The sequence below is a fragment of the Nomia melanderi genome, chromosome 4 (assembly GCF_051020985.1).
Source record: "Nomia melanderi isolate GNS246 chromosome 4, iyNomMela1, whole genome shotgun sequence".
In the NCBI taxonomy this organism is placed as follows: Eukaryota; Metazoa; Arthropoda; class Insecta; order Hymenoptera; family Halictidae; genus Nomia; species Nomia melanderi.
Window position 1 is genome coordinate 15,931,275 of NC_135002.1, and position 24,690 is coordinate 15,955,964.

The 24,690-nt window shown below is 30.4% G+C and overlaps 4 protein-coding genes across 9 annotated transcripts; 3 read left to right on the forward strand and 1 right to left on the reverse strand.

Moving 5' to 3' along the window:
- The first annotated feature begins 438 nt into the window (after window positions 1–438).
- LOC116425278 (WASH complex subunit 1) lies at window positions 439–3,244 on the forward strand. Of its 2 annotated transcripts, XR_012998492.1 has the most exons (5): window positions 439–586; window positions 665–794; window positions 859–1,414; window positions 1,491–2,537; window positions 2,621–3,244. XR_012998492.1 is itself a non-coding variant. In XM_076367320.1 (4 exons), exons 1-4 carry the CDS (start codon window positions 541–543, stop codon window positions 2,382–2,384), a joined length of 1,626 nt encoding a protein of 541 aa, XP_076223435.1. In that variant the 5' UTR covers window positions 439–540; the 3' UTR covers window positions 2,385–2,540. The 2 variants fall into 2 exon arrangements, 1 of the variants encoding a protein (XP_076223435.1); XM_076367320.1 differs by lacking the exon at window positions 2,621–3,244 and having other exon boundaries at window positions 1,491–2,540.
- On the reverse strand, window positions 1,963–11,380 carry Pgant7 (N-acetylgalactosaminyltransferase 7). Its single transcript, XM_031972761.2, has 12 exons — window positions 11,180–11,380; window positions 10,240–10,406; window positions 9,967–10,172; window positions 9,697–9,863; window positions 9,420–9,627; window positions 9,178–9,354; window positions 8,856–9,099; window positions 8,553–8,774; window positions 8,369–8,467; window positions 8,174–8,299; window positions 7,404–7,550; window positions 1,963–2,022 (listed from the first exon to the last, which is right to left on the reverse strand). The coding sequence occupies exons 2-11, from the start codon at window positions 10,384–10,386 to the stop codon at window positions 7,410–7,412; spliced, it is 1,737 nt and encodes a 578-aa protein (XP_031828621.1). The 5' UTR covers window positions 10,387–10,406; window positions 11,180–11,380; the 3' UTR covers window positions 1,963–2,022; window positions 7,404–7,409.
- AkhR (Adipokinetic hormone receptor) lies at window positions 2,625–7,791 on the forward strand. Of its 4 annotated transcripts, none has more exons than XM_076367324.1 (9): window positions 2,625–2,663; window positions 3,605–3,702; window positions 4,110–4,258; window positions 4,619–4,724; window positions 4,925–5,132; window positions 5,242–5,365; window positions 5,437–5,569; window positions 5,641–5,760; window positions 6,059–7,791. In XM_076367324.1, the coding sequence occupies exons 2-8, from the start codon at window positions 3,670–3,672 to the stop codon at window positions 5,710–5,712; spliced, it is 825 nt and encodes a 274-aa protein (XP_076223439.1). In that variant the 5' UTR covers window positions 2,625–2,663; window positions 3,605–3,669; the 3' UTR covers window positions 5,713–5,760; window positions 6,059–7,791. The 4 variants fall into 4 exon arrangements, with proteins under 4 accessions (XP_076223439.1, XP_076223436.1, XP_076223437.1 ...); XM_076367321.1 differs by lacking the exon at window positions 2,625–2,663 and adding an exon at window positions 3,090–3,240 and having other exon boundaries at window positions 3,364–3,702; XM_076367323.1 differs by lacking the exon at window positions 2,625–2,663 and adding an exon at window positions 3,370–3,558 and having other exon boundaries at window positions 3,633–3,702.
- Window positions 11,381–14,126: 2,746 nt separating the features above from the next.
- Girdin (protein girdin) lies at window positions 14,127–22,698 on the forward strand. 2 transcript variants are annotated; one of them, XM_031972752.2, is made up of 23 exons: window positions 14,127–14,350; window positions 14,605–14,858; window positions 14,931–15,019; window positions 15,108–15,417; window positions 15,506–15,619; window positions 15,693–15,880; window positions 15,945–16,205; window positions 16,277–16,403; window positions 16,480–16,606; window positions 16,692–17,026; window positions 17,103–17,384; window positions 17,460–17,566; window positions 17,644–17,835; window positions 17,911–18,061; window positions 18,139–18,321; window positions 18,554–18,841; window positions 18,942–19,142; window positions 19,228–19,373; window positions 19,447–19,539; window positions 19,607–19,670; window positions 19,745–19,850; window positions 20,033–20,142; window positions 20,208–22,698. In XM_031972752.2, the coding sequence occupies exons 2-23, from the start codon at window positions 14,808–14,810 to the stop codon at window positions 20,439–20,441; spliced, it is 3,759 nt and encodes a 1,252-aa protein (XP_031828612.1). In that variant the 5' UTR covers window positions 14,127–14,350; window positions 14,605–14,807; the 3' UTR covers window positions 20,442–22,698. The 2 variants fall into 2 exon arrangements, with proteins under 2 accessions (XP_031828612.1, XP_076222739.1); XM_076366624.1 differs by lacking the exon at window positions 20,033–20,142 and having other exon boundaries at window positions 20,208–20,351.
- Window positions 22,699–24,690: the final 1,992 nt, after the last annotated feature.

Consider the following 24,690-nt stretch of genomic DNA (forward strand, 5'->3'; position numbering starts at 1 on the left):
GTTATGTATAATGCAATAATATAAGCACAGACGTGTAGTATAAGTATCTACTTATATTAAACTTTCCTTTTAAATGAAAAATCAAATAAACGTTACATATTATACTGCTTAACTTACAAACGCTATCATTGGTAGATTACGATAGTTTAGATAGTTTCTTAATCGTTACTAACTAAAGAATGAAGTTCACCCTTTAAATTTTTTCTTACTGTTGCCAAACATCTTGTATAAATATACTAAAGCCAAATTCTTGCAACAGTTCAATAATCTTGTAACGAAATGACATCAGCGCCTCTTTGTGTCGCGATTTGTAAATACGCCAAAAGTGACTTCAAGTTTTGTTAAATGTGTGTTGTACCCTAATGTTTGTTGCTCTCTGTATTTAGAACTTTTAGAGAGGGAGTTAATGTATAAAATATCAGTTCGCATAAATAATGTGTTGATGTAAAATGTAATTTTTACATAATTATTTACCTGTTAAATAGCGCATGTGCAATTTTTTTTATTATGACAAATGGTTATATTTAATTAAGTAAATATATGTGTCGCCAAAAACTGTTAACAATGCCTGAACGAATTGAAATTGGTATATAAAACAATATCACGATTGTATCAGTTAAAGTTTGTATTACTAAATTATACTTTATATAATTTATATATTTAGGTATTATTCCTGATAATTTAAGACATGAAGAAACTATCGTTCAAATATCAGAAGTTTTGGACGATTTAAATTCTGCAGTTTCTTACATATTTGACTGTATTGATAAGAAACTGTATGAAAATAATCAAAGGTAATTTATCTTTATTTTTATTATTAATTGTTGTTTTATTAAAGACATTAATAATTTTCGACAGATTATTAAATGTAAGAAATAGGGCTACAAAACTTCAAGATCAATTGAAATACTTGCAAACAAATCTAAATTTAAAAGCTGTAAAAATGTATTCTGCAGCAAAATATCCAGCTAATCACACATATAAAGAATATGAAATGGCAATACCATGTAGATATAAAGATACTTTAGAGATACCAAAAGTTTATAAATGTTCTGTATCTATAAAAGAAGTGCCTGAAACATATTTGCCTTCCAATTGTAAAACAGAAGATGGTCAATATGTGGGAAATAATAATTTACAAGAGAAGTTACAATTTTATCACGTGAGATCTAAAACAAGCAAAGAAGCTTATGTGGATAATAATGAATCATCATTTCCTCTCCATTTATTTTCGATCAGTGCCCTTTTGTTTAATAGTATGGATAATCCTTATAAGATATCCATCAAACAGACTGGCCATAGAATGAATGAAAAGCAACAGATTGAAGATGCCCCTGATTCAATTATACAGCCATGGTTAACTTCAGAAATGGATTCATCTAGCAGCTATCTCTATACTCCAACTTTAGGCGAGGTAATAAATCGAACACTTATGTAGTATATATATATAAAGATAATACAAATATCAAATGAAATATATTTTTTTGTAGGTGCCTCAGATAAATGTACCCCTAACACTTCCAGATTTGCCAGGAATTGTCGATGATGAAAAATTTATTTTAGATCTTAATTCTCAAAGTCCCATTGCGCCATCTTCAGTAGTAACAACACCTACCGTACGACTTGATCTTCCAACTCCAACTGTAGATGAGAAAGATTTGAGTGTAAATCATGAACAGAATACTCCAAATTTACCAGCTTTCTCAGATAATGACTCTTTAAAACAGTCTACTCAAGATACAACAACATTGTCACCACCTTCTATGTCGTCATTTGTCTCTTCTGAAGCTTCTATTTCAGTTTCTTTAAATTCAGAAACAGTTCATCGTTCATCGTTGCCATCAATGATGCCTCCAATTGCAGCAGCACCACCACCACCACCACCGCCGCCGCCGCCGCCGCCACCACCACCGCCACCACCACCACCACCACCGCCGCCGCCGCCGCCGCCGCCGCCGCCACCACCACCACCACCACCATCATCAGCTTCAGAAAGTGATGTTCAAGATTTCCAAAAGAATTCTGAGAAAAAAGCCAGTGAAGAGAAAAATAAACCAACAAGATTAGATGACCATTCAAACTTAATGGCTGCAATTCGAAATGCAGGTGGCATAGGAAGAGCAAAATTGAGGCGTACAGTGTCACCAGAAGAAAACGGAAATCGTTGGTCTTCCGCGTCTGTTGGAGGAGATTTAATGGCTGATCTACATGCAAAATTAGCCCTCAGAAGGAAAGGAATTGCTGGAACAGGAAGTAGCGTGTTAGAGAGAATGTCAAGCCTAATTCCTCCTCCTCCAAAACCGAATGAAGCAACTACGTCGGATAGAAACTCCGCTACTAGCGAATATGATTCTCAGCCAGATACAGATGATTGGGATGAGTAATATTCAATATTATTGACTATATACATTCTAGCTTTATTCATATATGTAATATAGAATATCCATATTCATTCTTTATATACAAATGAACTGTTTGGAATATTTAATGTAATAGTTTAACGTTGACGCAAGAGAAATAAATTTGTAAATATAACGGTATATTTAGATATATATACAACACTGTGCAATAAGAAAAAATATTTTATAAAATATTTATGCTACTTATATTCCTTTTACAGATGCATACTGTGTTTGTTGATTAGTTTCATTATACTTTCTAAGGTAAATAAATTATTTAAAAAATGTTAAACATTCTACTGTAGTCTTCATCGTAACAATCAATTTAAAAATAAATTATAAATTAATCATGAAACTTAATTATCAATATTATCATCAACTTGCGACAATGTAATTGTGATAGGAACACGTCGATGTAATTATCAGTTTGGATTTAACACTTGACCCCAGATTACTGGACCAAGTGTCCATGCATGCTTGTTATTCTTAGTTGAATCGTGAAATTCGTAGTTTTTGCTCGATACTTTTTAATTTCGCTGTACTTCTTAACAAATTCATAATCGAAAATTTATTATCATCATCAGACATCGTAGTAAGCAGTAACATCTGTGTTCTGATACGAATAACTTTTTATTCTGTTGAACTTGCGGCCTTTTCAACAGTGGAACATTACAATAAACCTATTACAACGCCGGTCGTGTAGTTTATCTAAATTCAGTTCCCTAAAATCATTAATATGTACATTTGGGAATGTTTACTTTTCGCGAATCTATGTAAATATTATGTATTTAACTAGAAAATCAATCACAAATAGAATTAATAAAGAAGAACAAGATGGAAGGTAATTTTTGTTATATTCTGACTATGATCAAAGTACAAATTAATAAAGCGTTATTTTGAGATAGTACATTTGACCGTTTTACAAATTTTAATACAATTTACATGAATTGAATTGTTTTTGCAGAGAAAGTGGACAGAACAACTTCAAATACAAATTAATATAGATAATTGTCACATGAATTAGCTTCTTTTGACTGTAAAATACGTTATGGGTAGCATAATAAAAGTTTCTTCTATATCAGAATTACCCAATTTGAGAACCAATACCTCAAGCAATGTGGAGTTTCCAATTGATATGCGTTTCAATGAGGGTCATGTTGTTAGTATCATTGTTTATAGTGTATTAATGATTATATCTGCTTTAGGAAATGTAACAGTGTTAATTCTAATTAGACGCAAGAAGCGTACATCTAAATCAAGAATACATACAATGTTGATGCATCTTGCAATTGCAGATCTACTTGTAAGTATTATTTTGTACAGTTGTCTAATAGACAATGTAAATTTAATGAAGCATGGGAAAATATGATATATAGGTATAATGCTTGTTCAAGTAGAGGTCATATTCTACTTATCCAATTAAAAAGACTACATTAAATTGACTATATCAATAATTATCATGCTATCTATAAACTAAGAGGTATATAATTAATTATTATTTATTGACTAACAATGACAGAAAATGTGTAAAAAATTAATGTTAGCAGAAAATAATCTAAAAAAAAAAGATAATGGATGCTATTTAGATTCAACTAATACTTCAATACATATTATATTTATAGTCTTATTTTTTTTGTCTGGCTAGAGGCAGATACGTTTGATACTTCTAATAGATTTTAATGAATTTTTAATGTAAGAATATGTTTTCAGGTCACTTTTCTAATGATGCCTCTTGAAATTGGTTGGGCAATCACAGTGTCCTGGAAAGCAGGAGATGCAATGTGTCGAATAATGGCTTTCTTTAGGATGTTTGGACTGTATCTGTCATCTTTCATTTTAGTATGCATAAGCGTAGATAGGTCAGTATAGTATTTGATTGTAATTTTTATTGCTTACATCTAACTCTCTGAATTTATAGTAACACCGAATAAAATGTACTTTTGTTTTTTGAAATATCATTATTATTATTTCTTTTGTTTGGCTGTGTGAAATAAATATGTATTTCTAAAACGTATACCAGCTTTTCTTTCCAATATTTTGTTTTCCTTTGTATCGACAGACTCTATTTACGCCATTTTCATTCGCGAAAACAAATCCACGTGGAACAGATTTTCGCGTAAATCAAGGATCAGGTGGATTTTGTTTTAATATTAGTGTAAATAAAAATTCATTAAATCAGTGAGAATTTATACTTATTTATTAATATTACTTTATTTCAGATATTATGCTGTAATACGACCTCTTCAATTGTGGGATGTTGATAAAAGGGGAAAAGTTATGTTATGTCTTGCATGGGTAGGATCTGTTGTATGTTCGATGCCGCAGGTACAGTAACTATAAATGTTTACTTTAAACCACAAGTAATAACATATATTTATTTATAAGTGTAACGGACGACTAGAAATAATCATATTCCACTCTGTGTAATTAATGATGATTTCCATTATTTATTATCTATTATTTATATATTTATATATGAAATTTTATCTATACAATATACAAATTTAAATATACATTATTTTTAGATGGTGGTATTTCATGTGGAAACCCATCCAAATATCTCTTGGTATTCTCAGTGCGTTACATTTAATACATTTCCAACATATACTCATGAAATCACATACTCCCTCTTTGGAATGGTTATGATGTATTGGCTCCCTCTTATCGTGATAATATATACTTATACAAGCATCTTATTGGAAATATGTAGAAGATCAAAAAAGAGTGAACATGGTATATTCAAATTTATTCTGTATTTTTAGTAGAATCAGAATGTATAAGTACAAATGTGGAATGTATAACTCAATTTGATTTACTTAGTTACTGTTTTAATTGGTTTCAGATAAAATTCGTCGTTCTTCTATGGGTTTCCTAACACGAGCAAAGATAAGGACTCTAAAAATGACGGTAATCATTGTTGCTGTATTCTTCGTTTGCTGGACACCCTATTATGTTATGAGTCTTTGGTAACTATAATAATTTAACCATATTTTTAAATCACCTGAACATGTTAATAAAAATTTAATATGGGAAACAGGTATTGGATCGATAGGCAATCAGCATATAAAGTTGATCAACGAATTCAGAAAGGTCTCTTTCTATTTGCATGTACAAATTCTTGTATGAATCCCATAGTTTATGGAGTCTTTAACATAAGAGACCGTAACAAGGTAAATAACTTCTATTCTGTGTTCTGTTCAACAAGTCTAAAAACGTGTAAATATGTTGTCCATTGTTTTAGACATCTGTACGATCAACCACTTTAGAAACTCGGATTACTCCATTGTCATTGTCGCTCAAACTTTTTGAATGATACAAAATTTCTTAATGTAATAGATGAAATAATTAAAAAGCATTGGAGGTAATATTCACATTATAAGTGACTTTTAGAAAAAACCGGGATTAAGAATTGCTATGTTAAAGTATAGTCAATCCTTCTATAACACGGTTAATTAGTTTCGTGTTGTATCGAAATCGTATTCTTAGAGTACTGTCAATTGAGTTGTTCAGGGGAATTCTCTGTTCAACCAAAACAGTATGATGGAAATATTTGTGTTATTCAAGTGTTATTTAATTATTATGTTGTGCTATACGGAAATCGTGTTATAAAAGGATCGTTGCAATTTTTGCATTTTGTTATACCAAAACCATATTTTCAGAGTACCATGCTATAAGAGGGTTAAGTGCATCAATAATACTACTTTCCTATGACAAGAAATGTTGTAAAAATAAGAAGAATCTGTAACACGTGAAATGAGAAGCATATTGATTATACAGTAACATATAACTGAAATTTATGACAAATTATTATATTTGCTTCATTTTCTTAATACATTATTTTTGAAAAACCATTTGTTACGTATTTTACATTATAGTAAGTAACTGCTTGCCTGAAAGTATGTATCAAATAATTAAAAAAAAAATTATAAAATCTACATCACTAACATGCTCTCTTGATGAGAATTAGTATAATATGGAAGCACACATTCTCACGTTGTATCGCTATTGTAAGTACAATGCACTCCAAAAATGAGTTAAACATGTGCATTCAAATTAATTCTCTTATACGAAAACAGTCTTATTTTATTGTTTTGAATGTAAGATGATTGACAACCTCAGTTGCTTTAAATTGAAAATCAATTAACCCTTTCACAGTTTTGCATGGCAAACGGCGTAACAATTTCTGTGAAATTGTTTATTTTTTCAGATATAGCACCTTTATGGCTAATAAAGGAGTTTATAAACAATTTGCACACGAACAACCGAAATGTAAATATTACATTATTTTGCTACTGCCTCACATTATTATGTCTTCTAAAATGTTTAAAGGAGTCTACAATCATCATGAGTTTTGCTTCTCAAATTAATTATGTAGAACATACGTCAGTTATTTCTCGTGAGTTTCTTTATAAGAAATAGTCGCTTTATTTTCAAAATAGACAGTGATCATAATAATGGTAACAATAAATCAACGGTGAAATGTTTTCAGTACTATCATATGTTGGGTCTAGAGAAGTTGCGATTGGAAATTAATTTTTCTCATATTAGACTGTGAAAGAGTTGAAGAAGAGTAAAGTCGAGTCTTCAATGTTAGTATCAAACAAATCACATTACGTAACGAGTATTCAACATCACAGCAAAACATGGAAAAAGATCTCGAGCAAGATCTATATTTAGTATAAAAAAAATTCATTTTCTCTTTGTGTATTTTTTTGTGTATATTATTTTGAACACTTTCATTTATCAATACAGTCGTAAGTCTTTAAGTCAACATTGTTAAAGTTGTACAGCACCGGTATTTTATCGTAACCAGTATGAATTAAAAATGTATTGCATTTTCGATCTTACTTAGGCATTTAAATCTTTCCAATAAGGGAAAAGACAAAAATAGCATCTCAGTTATAATTTGTAGTGTAAAATGAAAGTAATTAATGTGTCGATTTTCACTTTAAAGTATTCAGTTTGGCGTGAAGCACCTTATATGGAAACAGCCCTAGTACTTACGTTTCTTCACCATCGTGGATGAACTTGGTGGAAAGACCATTGTTGATACGCATTATTGATGTCACATGGCATTAGAGATAATTGTTGTGTTTGGGGATGAAGTGCCATACACTTTTTGTGTACTCTGTGTAAAAGTGTTTTCGTTTTCTACGAAGATATAGACATTTAATGTTTTACTCTTAACGAATATTTCTATTCCACTGCAGAACATGCACAAGTATTAGGTTGTGTAATATGAAGTATTAGATTTTGCTGAAAAAAGAAACCTTATTTGATGTTATAAAGGACGTTTAGTCAATCAAAATATGCTCTATTTGATTCTATACATTTCTGCCAACATGTTTCTCAAGAATATATTTTTTTTTTTTTAAATTCTGAATGTTCAGAATGAATAAATTCTAAAGACATTGTAATAAACTACTATATTGGGTTTATCACGCGGCTCATTTTGCAAAGGAACATCCCCGGAACGAAATTTTGCAAATCAATACTACACTGTTCTTTCATTCACAGTACTGTTCCAAGTTTGAATTCATATAAGAAAATTACACGGAAGTTGGCGATATTCGTGATTTCAAAAAACGATACAAGAAATAGTTATTATGCACAATTTAAAAAAACTTTTTCGCAAAAGGTTACTCTGATAATCAACAATAAAACTGTTTACGAGGTTATATAAAAATAAAGGAATAATAACAAGAGTACAAACATTTATGAGTAAGAAAAATCCAATGTTTCATATTACACAACCTAATATTATTAACACTTACTTCATCATATTGCCATGGACCGTCCACAGTTCCTAGTCGGCAGAACACGAATTTTACTCCTTGTCCATCTGCAGACACGCACCGTTCTCCTATTCCTAATTGACCTTTTGTATTTAATCTAACTAACTGAAAAATATTGTTACATTAGTTATTATACATAAGTAAAATGACTCACTTAATGATAACTGAACCTACCTGATTATTACCAAATCCATGACAATGAGATGTACCCATTAGACTGGGTGGCGAATGACCCATTGTGTCTAAACATGTTGCAGTTGCTACGTTTCGTAACTAAAATGTATAGAAATAGGAATTTGTATATAGATGAACTATGTGCATATTCATACTATAAAGAACATGTCAAATTTAATAGTACCTCTCCCCAATGAATGTTGGGTGGCAATTCAGGAAATTTATCAAAAACATCATAAGCTACATTCTCCATATACCACTGAAAACTTTTACATCTATTTCGCTTTTTAAAAGCCAATTGTTCAGATATATCTCCATGATCAAGCAACAGTGCAAGAGGTTCTCTTGTATAAAAGAATTGTTTGTATTTGTCATCAAACCAAGTCTCAATAACTCTTTTGTAGTTCTATGAAGTAATTTAAGAAATATGTAAATAGAATTGCTAAATGTTCTACAACAAATGTTTTAAAAAAACTGCATTATTTACTATAGTTATGAGTGGTCCTTTCTTTTTTTGAGCCAATTTGCCAAATGTGTATGGCATAAATCCTCTATATACATGACCAACATGAGAGCATGGAACCCAAAGAATGCTACCACCACATTGCCATATTTTAAATGACAATTCAAAATTCTCTCCACCCCATACAAGTAATCCTTCATCGTATCCACCCAATGACAAGAAATATTTACGATTTATTGCAAACAGACCGCCAGCATGAGTAGGAGACCTAAATTAGGTTTTATCTAATATGTGCTAAATAATTCCAGATTAACTTTATAAAAATATTTGTTTAGATATAAGTTACTTGTAGGGCATGCTATTGTAAGGTCGTTCTTTTTGTTCTCTCACTGGAAGTTCGTTTTCCTTATATAACATTCCCCATTCAAAAATCCCTCTGTATAAGTGTCCTTCTTGATACACAGGCCGATACTCAAATGTTTTATGATCAATACCATCTATTATGGGAACTGTCATCACAGTCCTAAAAATTTTTGAAAGATAAAAGGCAGGGTCACTTTTTATAAATATAGCCATAGAAAAAAATACCTATCAGCAGCAATTGGAGCTAATAGAGGTGGTAACCAATTAACATTAACTTCACAGTGAGCATCCAAAAAGACTATAACTTCACCCGTAGCTTCTTGTGCACCACGTGTTCTCGTTCTTATTAAACCTTGTCTTTCATAATTCCTTATTAACTTTACTTTACCCTTCCATTGTTCTATGTAAGATTCCAAATCCCCCTTTAAATTATCTGCAATGTTTTTGTTCAATTGATCGATTGTTAAAATCATTTGTGTTCTCACACAAAACATTCGATTACCTTTATCCGAATAATCATCTACAAGCAAAATTTCTTCCAGGAATTGAGGAGGTGTACGATTTATGACACTGTGTACAGTTCTCATTAATACAGACCAACCTTCATTATGAAATACTATTATTACACTGACACGAGGAAGTACCTCTGGATAATCCCAATTTTTACATCTGTTAATCAAATATATTATTTTTATTTATATTATGTATATCTAAAGACTTTCTATACATCTTGGACTAAAAGAAAACAAAGGTATTATTAGCAAACACTTACTCTGGCATTCTTGTATCAGGGATTGATCTGTCCAAAGAAATTTCATCAGAACATACTATATTCATACCATATTCAGACTCTGATTGCTGAATATCATTTTGCTGATCATCTCTTAAAATATGAGGTTTGCCTCCTTCTCCAGGTCCACTTTTTGTCTGTACATTTTTTGGTTCAAAATTTCCAAGAGTTTTGGTCAAAACTGGAACCTACAACATAAAACTAACTATAATGAAATTCTATGAGATACAAACAAAAAATTAATTTTTAATTTACCTCTTTACTTTTTAAACTCTCTGACCAAAAATTATTTATTGGTTTATCAGAGAAGATATTGATAAGAAGGTATAATATAAAAAAAAATAATACACTTGAAATAATAATACTAAAAAAGCGATTTCTTCTTAGCTGCACAATTCTCATTTTGATCAAGGTAATTGTATCTGAAAATATGAAAGATCTTTACATGAATAGACTCATGACTAAAGATGAAATTGCTGAAACATATTTTACTTAAGAATATTTAAATGAACAAATATTTATAAGTATATAGTAAAAATAACTAAGTACTTATATATACATATATTAAGTCTCTTAATGATTAAATGATTGTTTTAAGTGTAGTATCTTCAATGAAATGTTTTAAGCTTTAAAATGTATTAAGTAACTGAAAAAAAATAATTTGGTTTTTCTTAAGAAATTACATGAGCATTTGATGTTTGAATTTTTTATTATTTTTATATGATAAAAAACTATCAGAAAATCTTTAAATACATCTGTTAATGCAGAGTTTATTAACATATTAATACATCATTATTGATGTAAAAACTTGCTAAAAAATTGTGTCTGCAAGATAACCCGAGACTAGATCTGGAAAAAGCTATGATAGAAAAGATTTTGAAAGTATCATAAAAACTTTAATTTATCATCTACATTTGTTAGATCTTTCATCAACCTATTATTGTTTATTTCTACTCATACAGACTATTTTAACAGAAAAGGAGTTTTAAACACACATGATGTACAAGCAATATTGCAACAGTTTTCTTCACTAAAAGAATATAGAAAGAAAATATTACGTTAAGGAAGGTTATTAATAATAACTGCTACTATTTGAATAATTAAAGAGATTAAAACGACAGTAAAGTGATTTGAAAGCTACAGAATCTATTTGGTTAGCTAATAATCTAAGTAAATATATTAAAGTATTAATTACCTTAAGTAAAAATGCATAGAATGAACAAAGAAAATTAAATTTCATAAAATAAATATTTGAACGTACTAAAAAAGTACTGAAAACTATATTGCAATAAACTGAATCATTTCAAAATATCTGAAGCTACGTTGCTTCACGCAGCAGCCAACGTGTCATTCATAGAGATTTGGTTATCTATGTGTAAACTGTTCAGACGTTTCAATGTTTCTCATATCATTGCTAAAATAAGATCCCTAGCAAATTCAAATTTGTAGGGACATGAATGTATCATCAATAATATGAATTTTGGTTAATATGTTCATTATTTTAAAATATTGGGATGTGTCAATTTGTAATTTCATGTAAAATATAAGACAATGCATAAATTATATTTGAAAATTTACATTGTCTCATATTGTTTATTATTATTACCTGAAATAGTTAATCTACTGTTGCATGTTTTCTAGGAATATTTTATGTTACCTTATTTGTGTATTAAAAAAATTGTGGATCACTTTTATGTTTTAGATTTTAATGAACAAAATATAATTTTATATTTCTAAGATAATTATATACATAGATACATATTACGGTATTGCATCTATAATTTCGCGATTTGACGATCTCTTTAGAATCTCATTTCTATCTCAATCGTTTTATGATATCATTCGACAGACTATTGAGAAAAATAATAGTAATGAGTTTTAGTCAATAAGGATGAAAACGGAATAGCTTCAATTACATTCGAATGCTCGCGAGCTTGAGGAAATTACAAGGAAGTACTAAATTTTCAATATTCAGGTATTTCCCATAAAAACAGGTAAGAACAGGATTGTTTCCTTATTTCTGTCTTTATTCCCTTCCTTGTTATACACTTTATATAATATTATATAAAGTAAAATTGTTGTAACATCTAACATTATGAAAAGAAATACGTCATTTTTTGGTAACATAGTACAGATCTAAAGTCCGTACCAATGCTGATTGCTGATTGACGCTCGTACAGAAAGATAGTCTTACAGAGACGAATCCTCATCTGTATTGTTAAATTACATGAGTTTCAAATAGAAATTCGAATTAATATTGCCATTTCTTTAAAAATGACGTTTCCACAATTTCTTATTAGTCGTTAGAAGAAAATTGAAAAAATATATGAAAATTGACAATTTTCGTACGCATGTACATTGGAAATTGATTCTCGAAAAAATCCGAAATTTCGCTGCTGTAAGAATCTTGTATCAAAAGTGTCATTGTCTTTTGCTCTTAGGTATTTAAAGGTATCCCCACCAACTACAACAAAATCTCTGACTTAATAAAATTTTGTTTTAATGTTGAATTATTTGTCTTTTTATTCCACTTCGATATTTTAAAAATAGTAAAGAGTACCTGGCTGTAGTACGGTATGGCCCAATCAACAAAGAGGAACGAAATTTGAAAGAGAAGTATGGGAAGGAAAGATGACATTAGATACGAAATTTTCGTTGTGAACAATTATTAGTTCCTGAGATATTAATAAAAAATACTTTCAATGATATGGTTGAAAGCTAACTATAAAATTGATTTTCATAAAATTAATAAATGTTATAGAAATTTGTTGTAGATATTTTGAACAACTTTTTCCTTCGACAAAAAGGCCGGTCTCTTTTAGTACCTGAGATAATCCCGAAAAATTTTCGTTACTACTACATTGAATTCTATGTAAATGAGTGTCTCTGTGAAACAGTGCAAGCATAGCTGTACAATCGTTACATCGTTTTAGCCTTCGACTTTCACAGGTTTCGCGCAGGTATTGTCCGCAGCAGAAGTTTCGGTTAATTGCGGTAGTCTCGGTATAGTAAATAGGTATACGTTGTTTCATAGGTATAGAAATCGGTATGAGTTAGCTATAGATTTAGAAAATATCCTTTTCTCATTTTTTTTATGTATATCACATTTCTGTAAAAAATCTAAAAAAATGACACATAAATAATTATAACAAAGCGCTAAATCATAAAATTGTAACTGCAGTCATTTTATAATTTCAATGAAAATTCAGCAAAAATTCAAAATTTTTTTAATTTTTTAAAAATCGATTTTGCAACCAAAAATATTAAAAAAATTCAGAGATATGTGACCGTACGGGTAGAATATTCTCGATTTTTTCATAAATTTCTATAAAGCAAAACGAAAGAAATTAAGTTTAAATTACAAATCGCGTTTCATCCCGGAATTACCCTACCAGTAAACGTAGTGGCTTAATATTTTGCACAAAAGATTTTCTTCGAAAGGTCTATTGAATAGTAAATATGTACTATGGTCAATTTGATTGGGGGTATTTTTACCATGTTTATTCAGTTATACCCCTTAATATGTAGTGTCCTTTTCCTCTCCTCTACAACCTTCCAAAATTTCGTTTCTCTACTTAAGTACTTACATTAGTTGGGCTATACTGTATATTACATCCGAGTATTTTTACTATAAAAGTATCATGCGTTTTATCAAGTATCATGCATTTTACACAAGAATACTAGCGGGACGACACAGGGGCAAGAGGGGTCTTTCACTGTATGCATTGCGTGGTGCGACGATTTAGTATGTGTAACCGTTTCAGCAAATCACACGCTAGAGCCGAAAATGCGTGAGATAAGAGGCGGACCTCTTTCCACTGCAACCACTTAGACCTGCATTCCTTTCGCTAGCATTCTCGTGTGAGATGCGTGATAGGTTTGTTCGTGAAAATCAGACATTAATCAGAAACATATATAGTTAAAATTGTTACATCTTTTACAAGTTTCGTGTCGACAGTTGTAAGTTTGTCAAGTGAAAATTAAATAGATATATCTAAGCAACTTGTGTCACTGAAATTTTCTGCATTTTTTACTGGATTGCTTTAAAATTGTGAATGAAGTGAATGAAATGAACACTGTGATTCTTCTATAGAAACATTAGATGGCGCTGAGAAACAAGAAATATTTTTTATGGTAGCTTGCATAAACTCCATTTCGTTTTATCATATATGCATGTGTATATAATTGTGTTTCGCTAGATAGTATCGTTTGTACTATTTAAGAAATTTATATTTGTGTGTTTTGATTTGTTTCCTTCTTTGTCGCGAAGTGCTTTTTCAAATTTCAGGATGTCGCGGGCACCGATAGTATATTAAATATTTCAGTTTAAGTTTTATTCGTTGTTTTATATATTCAAAATTGTACGGTAATATTCTCTTTTGTAATTGAATCTATAGTAAAATGTATATGAAATGTACCTTTTGAATAAATTTCGAGAACGATGTTAATTAGGAGAGTCATACTTATTAGATATACAGAAACGAGAATATTGATCTTCTGACTTTATAAATTGAAATAGTTCATTGTGTAATTAATCATATACTTATCATTCATTTGTTTATGAAAATATCATTTGAATATTAATTTCTTTAACATGGGAAGGAAATATTTTATTTTCAGAAATTTATGCAGTCTATTGAGATGCAGTTTTTTAATTTATTCGAATTATTTTCATTAGAAAATTTCAACTTAGAAAAGATAGAATACAATAAGTAGATACGCAATGCATTTTAACATGTGTCAAATTTAGTATTCATAACAATATGAATAAGAAAACCATTCTTTTGATTGCTTGAGCAATTAGTGTAAAAACACCTATAAAAATGGCATCTATGGAAGTTGATGATTTATTGTCTGGTCCACTGGTAACATGGGTAAGTTTTTGTTTTTATAACTACATTTCACTATCATAGTAGATGTACATCTGATCCATTTTTTGTCAACAGTTTGCCAGTTGTTTGGAGGATCCTAATTTATTAACTAGTTATGACGATTTGGTGGATGGCATATTATTACACAATGTATTTTTGCAAATGTAAGTACTTCAATGGAATCAGATTTTTATAAATTTGGTTTAGTGTTCCAAACTGAAATAAATCTATAATATAATTCTATATTCGCAGAGATCCAGAACCGTTACATGATGAAATAATAACTCCAGAAGAAAGTTCATTAATTCGTGCAAAAAATTTAAAAGTTATAGTAGATAATATGAAGCAGTTTTATGAAGAAGAATTAGGTCATTTAGTTTTAAGGATACCAGATACAACGAACCTAGGGAAAGAGCCAGAACTTTATGTTTCTGAAATGAAATTACTATTACTATTACTTCTTGGTTGTGCTGTACAGTGTCCAAATAAGGAGAAATTTATTACAAGAATAAAGACGTTGAACGTTGACACACAGCTTGCAATAGTGGAATGCATTAAACAAGTATGTTTCTCAATATAATGATTTATATACCTTCTATGTGAATGTTGTATGATCATTTAATTTAGCAACATCAATATTATATTATTAGGTCACAGATTATCAAGATATAGTTCTTTCTCAAGATGCAATGGAAAATGTAAATATGGGTAATTTATTTATGCAGATAAAAAAATTAAGTCAAGAGTTAGATGTATATCGTCAGGTACGTTACATAAACATTAATTAATATCATTACTATAATATTAATAAAATAATAAAATATTATTGAATAATAGAGATGGAGAGAGACTGGAATAAATGAAAATGCTGTAAGGAATGATTCTTCTAATAATGTAGAAGCAGATGACATGAATAAAGTTCAGTTATCTAATCCTATTATTAAATCAGAACGTGAAGATAATCATCATTATGCAGTTGAATTGGCAGATTGGAAATCCAAAGTTAGGAAACAACGACAAGAATTGTATGTTGAATTATTTGTCATTGATGTAGCATTTAGAGACCTTAATATATTATATTGTTCACAGGGAAGAAAAAACTGAGGCGTTGTTAGAGTGTAAAGAGGAACTAGAGTATCACAAAATGTTGGTGACTAAATTAAAGCAAGAGAATCATGATTTGATGCATGAAGCACGCACAGCAAAGTCTTATAGGGATGAACTAGATGCTGTTATTGAAAGAGCAGATCGTGCTGATCGATTGGAGCAAGAAGTAGTAAGATACAGAGAAAAACTTACAGATATTGAATTTTATAAAACACGTATAGAAGAACTAAGGGAGGATAATAGGTACCTTGCTTTGCTTACCTGTTGTGATTTAATTTGATTAAATCTGTTTCATAAAATTATTTCTTTCTTAGAGTCTTGATGGAGACCAGAGAAATGCTTGAAGACCAATTGAATTCATCAAGAAGAAGAGCAGATAAAGTGTTGGAGCTTGAATCCGAAATAATTAAGTATAAACAGCTATTAAATGACATGGCATTGGTATGCATGAAGACATTATTGATCTTTTATTCAAATTTAATTTATTTTACGATTAATTTAAAGTCATATTTTTCAGGAACGTGCAGCAGATAAAGAAAAGTATCAAGAACTTGTTGAAGAGAATACACAATTGCATAAATTGACGAAAGCTGCAGCAAATGAAGCTGCATTAGCTGAAGCTATAAGTGATTCCGATGAGTCAGGTAAAAATCATTTTTAATTTGATAAAAACTTTTTACATTTGTAGGAAATTTACTTATATTTAACGTGTATTTAAATTTTATTTAGTTCAAACTGACAATAGATTGTCTGAACAATTGACGAATAATGCTCAAACACGAGCATTAAAATTAGAGTTGGAAAATCGACGATTACTCACTTTGATAGATTCTTTAAAAGAAAACTCATTTCATGAGAATTCATCTCGTGTGTTGGAATTAGAAAAAGAGAAAAAGAAACAATCTTTAAAAATCGAATCATTGAATGATAATATTGAAAGGCTTACACAACAAAATACAGATCTAGAATTAGTTTGGAAACAAGCTCTTGAGGAGAACAAGAAATTACAAAATTCGCTAAAAAGTCAAAGAGCATCGTCTGAGAAACAACAACAAGAATTTCAAGTATGTTATTAACATATGTTACATGTTCCTTTAGAATGTTAACATTATTGAAATATATTCTGTATTATCTTTTTAGGCTCAGCATACAAAAATGATAGAATTGGAAAAAAATTGTGATACGGCAGTGAAGGAAAAGCAAAGAGTTCAATCTTTATTAGAAAGCGTGCAAAGGCGAGCAGATGATTTAGATCGGTCTTTAGAACTCGCTAATCAGAAAGTAGAGGAATTAAGGATTATGGAAAATAATATAAAAGAATTAACTACTAAGTGTCTTGATTTTGAATCTAAATTAACGACGCTAGAGAAGGAGAAGGATATAGCACAACGTGATGTTCATCGTTATAGGGAAACAATAGAGGTACGAATATTAATATTTTATTAAACATATTAATTATTCTATTGAAATTGGTTTATTAATTATGATATATTGAAGGAGAAAGATGTTGCATTGGACAAAGCAGCAAATAGTATTGAAGTTTTAGAGAAGAAAGTAACACAGCTAGAACAAGAACTTCATGATTATGTTGCACAAATTTCAAGGTATGCAGTATTATATTCAAGGTGTAATTGACTACCTGTTTAATGAATCATCGTTGCAAAATTATTTATTCTGGCAGATTGCAGGAAATTGAAAGATCTAGCAAAGAGTTGGATTCACGGGCAGCTATCGACAGAGAAACCCTAGAGATTTTACAATCGAATTTGGTAGCTGAAAAATTGAATACTCAACAATTATACACAGTTCTGGAAAAACTTGGACTTAGTGATAATATGTTATTGTCACTTCCGTTAGATAATATCCTCCAAAAGTAATTAATTTTACAAACAAAAAGTAAAAAGAAACGAAATTATAATAATGATTAATTATGATTCATTGATTTCAGAATTGCACAAATTCCAGATGTAGTTGATTATGTTCAACAGGCAAATAATTCTTATTCATGTGCAAACTTTGTCTCGAAATCTACAAGTCATGACAGCAACGAAACTATTAATATACATAACACATTAGAAGCAACTGTAGAATCACTGAAGGTATATAAGAGCTGTATTATATACACTTATAGGAATTGAATAGATTAATAAGCTTTTTATATTGAATGTTGTTTTAGAAGGAGCAAGAACATTTGCATGTAAAATTAGTCAGCACACAAACAGCATCTGAGAATCTTCTGTCTGATAATGCAAAACTTCAAGTACAGATTACAACGTTACAATCTCAGAATAATTCTTTGACAGCACAGCATACTGCTTTGCAACTTGCAAACTCGCAGCTTGTTGCTGAGAAAGAAGAGGTAAGTTTTCAACATCTTAACCTTGATTGATTTTTGTTTGGTACATTGGCATAAAATATTATTGCACAGCTGAACTTTTCATTGATTATGTTGCAATTATCATGAATGGATAACTAGTTTTCCTTGCAAGTAAAAGTGGATTTTTCATTTAGAAAATGATTAGTTGTACTGCTGTTTTGTACGCATTAGAAATTGTTTATTAATACTTATTAATTCTTTTTCTTCAATTCAGTTGTTGAAGGAACGCACTACTCAACAACAGACACATATGCAGCTTCTTCATGACCAAGACACTTTGCAATCCTTGCACGAACAATTAAATAACGAGTATGAAAATTTATTCCATGAGCATGATGCTTTAAAATCGAATTTACGAGATGTAAAGAATGAAATTAGAATGTTACGCGAGTCTTACGATGGATTGGAAGGGAAAAATAAGGCACTCCAAGCAGAAAAGGAATCCTTAGTAAATAATGCAAAAAGTTTAAATAATTTAAGAGGAGAACATTCCAAATTAAAGGTACGAGAAAATATATATATATAAGTTTAATTTATATATAAAGTTATATATATATATATATATATAAATTAATAAGTTGATTAATATATAATGATTTTAGGATGACTTCAGAAATTTGTACACTGCTACCGAAAAATTAAAAATGGAGTACAGGAATTTACAAGAGGATTATCGAAAAAATAAAATTGAAACGAATCGATTAAGTCTTAAGTTAACGGAAATGCAAGGAGAACTTAGCAGCAGGGACGAAAGGTGTTCCAATTTGGAACTTCAATTTAACAAACTTAATAAGTGTTGTGAAGTACGAATAAATTTTTTGTATTTAAGTGTCATATGTCATTTATTATGTAAATTTACTATTGACTTAATCTATGCTTTGTTTCTAGATGTTGTTACATATGAACGCTGGGTTAGACAAAGATAAACGTTCATTAATGGATCATATTAGTTTATTATTCTCTCAGTATCATGAACTTTTAACTAGATCTCTTGAAGATAAGGAACAGTATCACATGGAGGAAAAGATGTATACGTAAGTATTTAATTCATTTAAATTAAATAAAATTTAATTTAATTTACTCAATTTATTCATTATATTATTACAGGGACAAAGTGAATCATTTGTACAGACAAAAGGAGAAATTAGAAGATAAGATTATGGAACATTACAGGAAATTAGAAAGCTGTACTCCAAAGAAGTAAGTTGTATATTTATTTAAATACGTAATTTTATAATACTATTTCTTACTTTTATTTTTTATAAAGGAAAGGATTCGGAGCTAATTTAGTGAGAAGGGTCAGAAAAGCTGGGTCAGAACTGCTCAATAAGGTAAATAAATTAAAGAGTATACATACGTAAATAGAAATAAATGTTGCATGTTTAATTTAATTCCTGTGATTTAGAATCGACGATCTTGGGCAGAAGATTCCAAGCATTCAGAAGGGAAAACATATGAATCAGAATCTGGTGGAAATGATTCAGATGCTAGTACGGAAGAGCATTTAGCTGGTAAGAACGTATTTTAAATCGTTAGTTATTATTAGGGTGAAAATTTTTTCTTAAAGTTACTTTGTAAATATAGTAATTTTCTGTTGCATTTAATTTTTGCATTTATAAATTTAATTTATATAAGTATAAATAAATTTATATTCTCTGTTCGGTATAAATTATATAAATTATAACTTCTCAAGGATCGGCTAATAGAGGTCTGGGATCAGATACACTATCTCTTGGTCATCCAGGAACAAGGAGAACAGTATATTATACTGATGATTCTCCACCACCATCAACTACCTTACCAGTATATCATATTTTTTAATTAGAAATTCCATTTAATAAAATACTAATTAATCGAAACTATTGCAGGAACAAAGTGAGGAAAGACGTTCAGTGTTGATGGATGAGTCTCCGAGACCAGAGATACAAGTAGAACCTCGACCAGTTCTTATATATAATAAGGTTTCAGCAGTGATAAACGAATCAAAAAATATTAATAACGAAATGAAAGATGTAGGACAGGAACAAATGATAATGGACCCTCCTATGGACAAAGATCCAAAGGCAGGCAGTCCTGTGTGGTACGAATATGGTTGTGTATAATTTTACGTTATTTTTGTTAATTCATGGGTTTACTACGTCTTTCTTACCATATTTTAATATTGTTTAAAAATGTTTACAACGATCGAATTTCTTAAACCCTTGAAGGTAATGGTAACTTTAATTAAGTGTCAACGAGTTCCTAGAACATTTTTATGCCGACAATATTTTCAGATCTAATACTTATTTTTTGTTCAATATATTTTACGATATCCATCCATGGTGCATTTGTATCTATATGCATTTATCGACGATTTTAGAACGTTTAAAAGGCATTACATAGTTTTAGGATTGTAATAATATCGTAAGAATATTTCTTTCCAAATGCATTATAACGTTTACAGTGTAGTATTTAGAGCGTGACGTAAATATTATTTAATTCGTTTTTTTAATTGTAAACTGTTAAGATGACTATAACGCCTAACTTTCCGATTTTATAAAATACGAAATATCAATTAATTATACAAAGAAAGGAAATGTTGTGATTATTTAACGATATTAACTTCCCGTTTTCCGTAAACAAGTTTCCTTACTAAATAATCAAATCTCTTCTCAATGTAGATCTGAAGATTAAACGCACTAATGAATTTGCTCGAGGATGATACACCTTGCCAAAGTCTCACGGTCCTAGTCCCACGTGTACCACTGCGAAGGAAACACGCACCTCGTAATTTTTTGTTATTTTCCTACACTCGGGCGAAGCAGCATCTACCAAAAAAAAACTGTCCACCGTCTGCTCCGAACCCTTTCCGATTTGCTTCTCAGGCTTCTGAAATTTGCATGTGCCATCCATTCAACGACCTACATCGCTCTGAACAGGTCAGCTGCAACCATTTTTTTCCTCGTTTCACCGATATTGTTATAAGCAGAGCATACTACTTACTAGACATCGGCGGCAATGCTTGAGGTATATATTAGCGAACTGGTCAACGCAAATACCAATTTAATTCCATCCCGTCCAATTCACGTTGAAACCGCACTATTTTTTCGCCCTAGCTAATGAACGCCTGGTTTATCTTTTCTAACTGGGTTTCTCGACGCTGTCGTTGAGAATGAGGGCGAAACAAAAAATTCCGCGCCCCGCCTTGCAAAACCGCACTTTCCAGCTTTTTCCGGTCGCCGGAGTAAAAATCTGTCCCCCCATTTCTGTCGTCACGGGGAAGATAGAGCGGTGGAGTGAGAACGGTAGGGAGCAGCAGCAGGGCTGGCGGTAACAGTAGAGGGTGGATGAATGTAAAAATGGGACCGGCAGTAGCAAGGCTGCGGCAAGAAAAGGTGCACGACGCTGTGGATGGATGGAAAAAGTTGGATCGTACAGACGGGCCGCGGGAGAGGGTGTAACAGCAAGAAAATAAATTGTAGATACGAATTTTTCAAACGATCCAGGGAATCGAGGGTTGAGTAACTCGCAAAAATGTTGACTGTTCATCGGCCGGCGGCGGGGCAAGGGGATCGTGTACGTATAATCCTTCCTAGGGGTGCATACGACGGGAGGGGTTAAGGAGGGGGATAGGTTTTTGTAAGGCGTCTTTCTTCTCTCTTACCACCACTCATGCTTCCCGGAGACGGCGAAGATGGTAGGGATGGTAGGAGCACGGTTTTTGCACCGGCATCAAGGGCTAAGGAGGGGCATGTATGTTCTACATACGCAGCCAGCATGTAGCTACCTATGTAGAGAAAATGATAAAGTTGGCGAAGAGGGTACCCTGGTGTTATGACTTCTCTATTATAAAAGGGTTCACCTATTATTATTGTTATCATTACTGTAATTATACTATTATTATTATTATTGTTGTTGCTATCGTTGTTGTTGTTGTTATTGTTGTTATTATGTTTAATAATTCACTATGCAAATGTATTTAATAATCTATTGAACGAATTCAGCAGGATACTGATTATATTACAAAACTTTCCTTCTTTAGCGAATTCGTTTGTAGCAATAAACATTAGTCACGTATCGAGAGTAAACCACGTTTTCATGGAGAGAACTTTAAATTATTCTGTCTTTAATTTAAAAAAGATATTCTTCGATCTGCAACTAGTAGGTCAATATTGTAACACTCTTTATAGTTTCTTTATGTTTGTGAATGTTATATTATTCTGCATGTGGATCCGTTTTTAATACAAATACAAAAATATTTGTAATGATTATTTTATCCCATTTGATTACTTGTAAGTTATTTTTACTGGAGATATATTGAATGTATACTAATATTCGTAATTAATAATTAGCGATAAATAAAATTAGATTGTAAATCCACGGAGTTTAAGTATTTTATAAATATGACCTGTCATCCTTACCTTTCAGTTTACGAAAAAGCATAAATAATTTTTAATATTGATCAAATTAATGATATTAACCATGTATATTAATCATATTCGAATTTTTATATGGAATTGTCGAACAAAATTCTGTCTTTTTCCAAGATAATAGATTAATGGTACCTTCACGTTCGTTTTTAAATTCAACGGTAATTTTTAATATACATAAAATTCACGATATTAATTATATTCATTAACTGTACTCGATTTTTAAAATTTTTTAAAATCAATATATAAATATAATATTTGTTTTCTGGCAATTTTAAATTTATTATTATTGTTATTGTTATTGTTATTGTTATTGTTATTGTTATTGTTGTTATTATTATTATTGTTATTGTCATTGTCATTGTCATTGTTGTTGTTATTATTATTGTTATTGTCATTGCCATGGTCATTGTCATTGTTGTTGTTATTGTTATTATTATTGTTGTTGTTGTTATTATTATTATTATTATTATTATTATTATTATTATTAATATTTAAAATCTAAAATTATAATTATTCTGAAAATAATTGAACACGGTTCAAATTAGAGTCACTCCCATTATGAGATTGTATTGAATACTTTCTGGGTCGCAAAAATGATCATAAATCGATGAAATAATGTAATATTTCGTTCGTGGTAACAAAACAAAAAAAGAAGTCGGCTTGTGCGGTAAAAAGAATTGAAAAAAGCTGATTTTTCGATTTAAATGATGAATTTTCGGCATCCGGTTGGATATGCACTAAGATTTCCGTAATTATTTTCGAAAGGACATACACTTATCGTTATACAGAAAATATAGTGAATATAGTTAAGAATAAACAGAAATCGATCACAAAATTATTTACTGTGTTAACGGTTTTATTACATTTCATACAATAAAAAACCTATTTTGTATAGTACAGTGGTGTCTCTGTTATCCAAGGTAATGTGGCACCTACATACTTATCCCGGATAACAGGTTTAATAGACGTTTATAAATTACGTAATAGAATCGTGAAAAACATGTTAATAATGTAATATTGTAGATTTAATTTGAATCGATTACATACTTAATTAGCTTTCGAATAAAAATGAAGTTACGCTTTGTTGTTTTAATATAGATCATTTTTGTCGTTGTGTTACATACACATCTGATGAAAATTAAATAGATATCAGCAGGTGTAGAATATTCCTGCTGTTTAATATACTATTAATAATAGTAATTACTAATAATAATAAACCCCGGTACTATTAATAAATTCCAGAAATTAATTGCACTATTCGAATGCTCGTAATATAAGACTTGCTCCCAATTTTCCAAAAATGTCCAACAAAAAATTTTTAATATTTTACACTGTATTTTAATAGTGCGTCGACGAAAGAACTTCCGCGTTCGCATTAACCAAATTTTTGTTTACATTAAATGCGATCTGGTAACGCTATATTTTAATATTTTTAACTTATATTAAATATACAGTATGTCCGACTGTGCACAAATAAATGGACATACTGTGCGACAATAATTAAATTTTATTATTTTAATTATAATATTATACTTATTTCATAAATCTAATCTGGTAACACAAACAGTTAGATGATAGTGCAACACGTGTACTGTGATACCAGGTCATTAATAATTATTTTTAATGTCGTTTGCCTTTGTTATGAAGGAATATGTATTGTTACACAAAATGTTCGAAATTCTCGTGGCAGTTAACATGTTACATTTGCATTAGTCCAGATATAATTGTACATCAAATAAAGCTGTTTCGATAGCAGCTAGATTAAAGTTTCATTCGATCACGCATGCTTCAGAACTGCAAAGTTCACGGTTTACATTCGTACTTTCATTTACGCGGAGTATCTGTTCTACGTGGATTCGTTTTACGCGACTAAAAATCGCATAAACAGAGTCTGCCAATACAAAGTAAAACAAGATATTGGAAAGAAAAGCCGGCATAA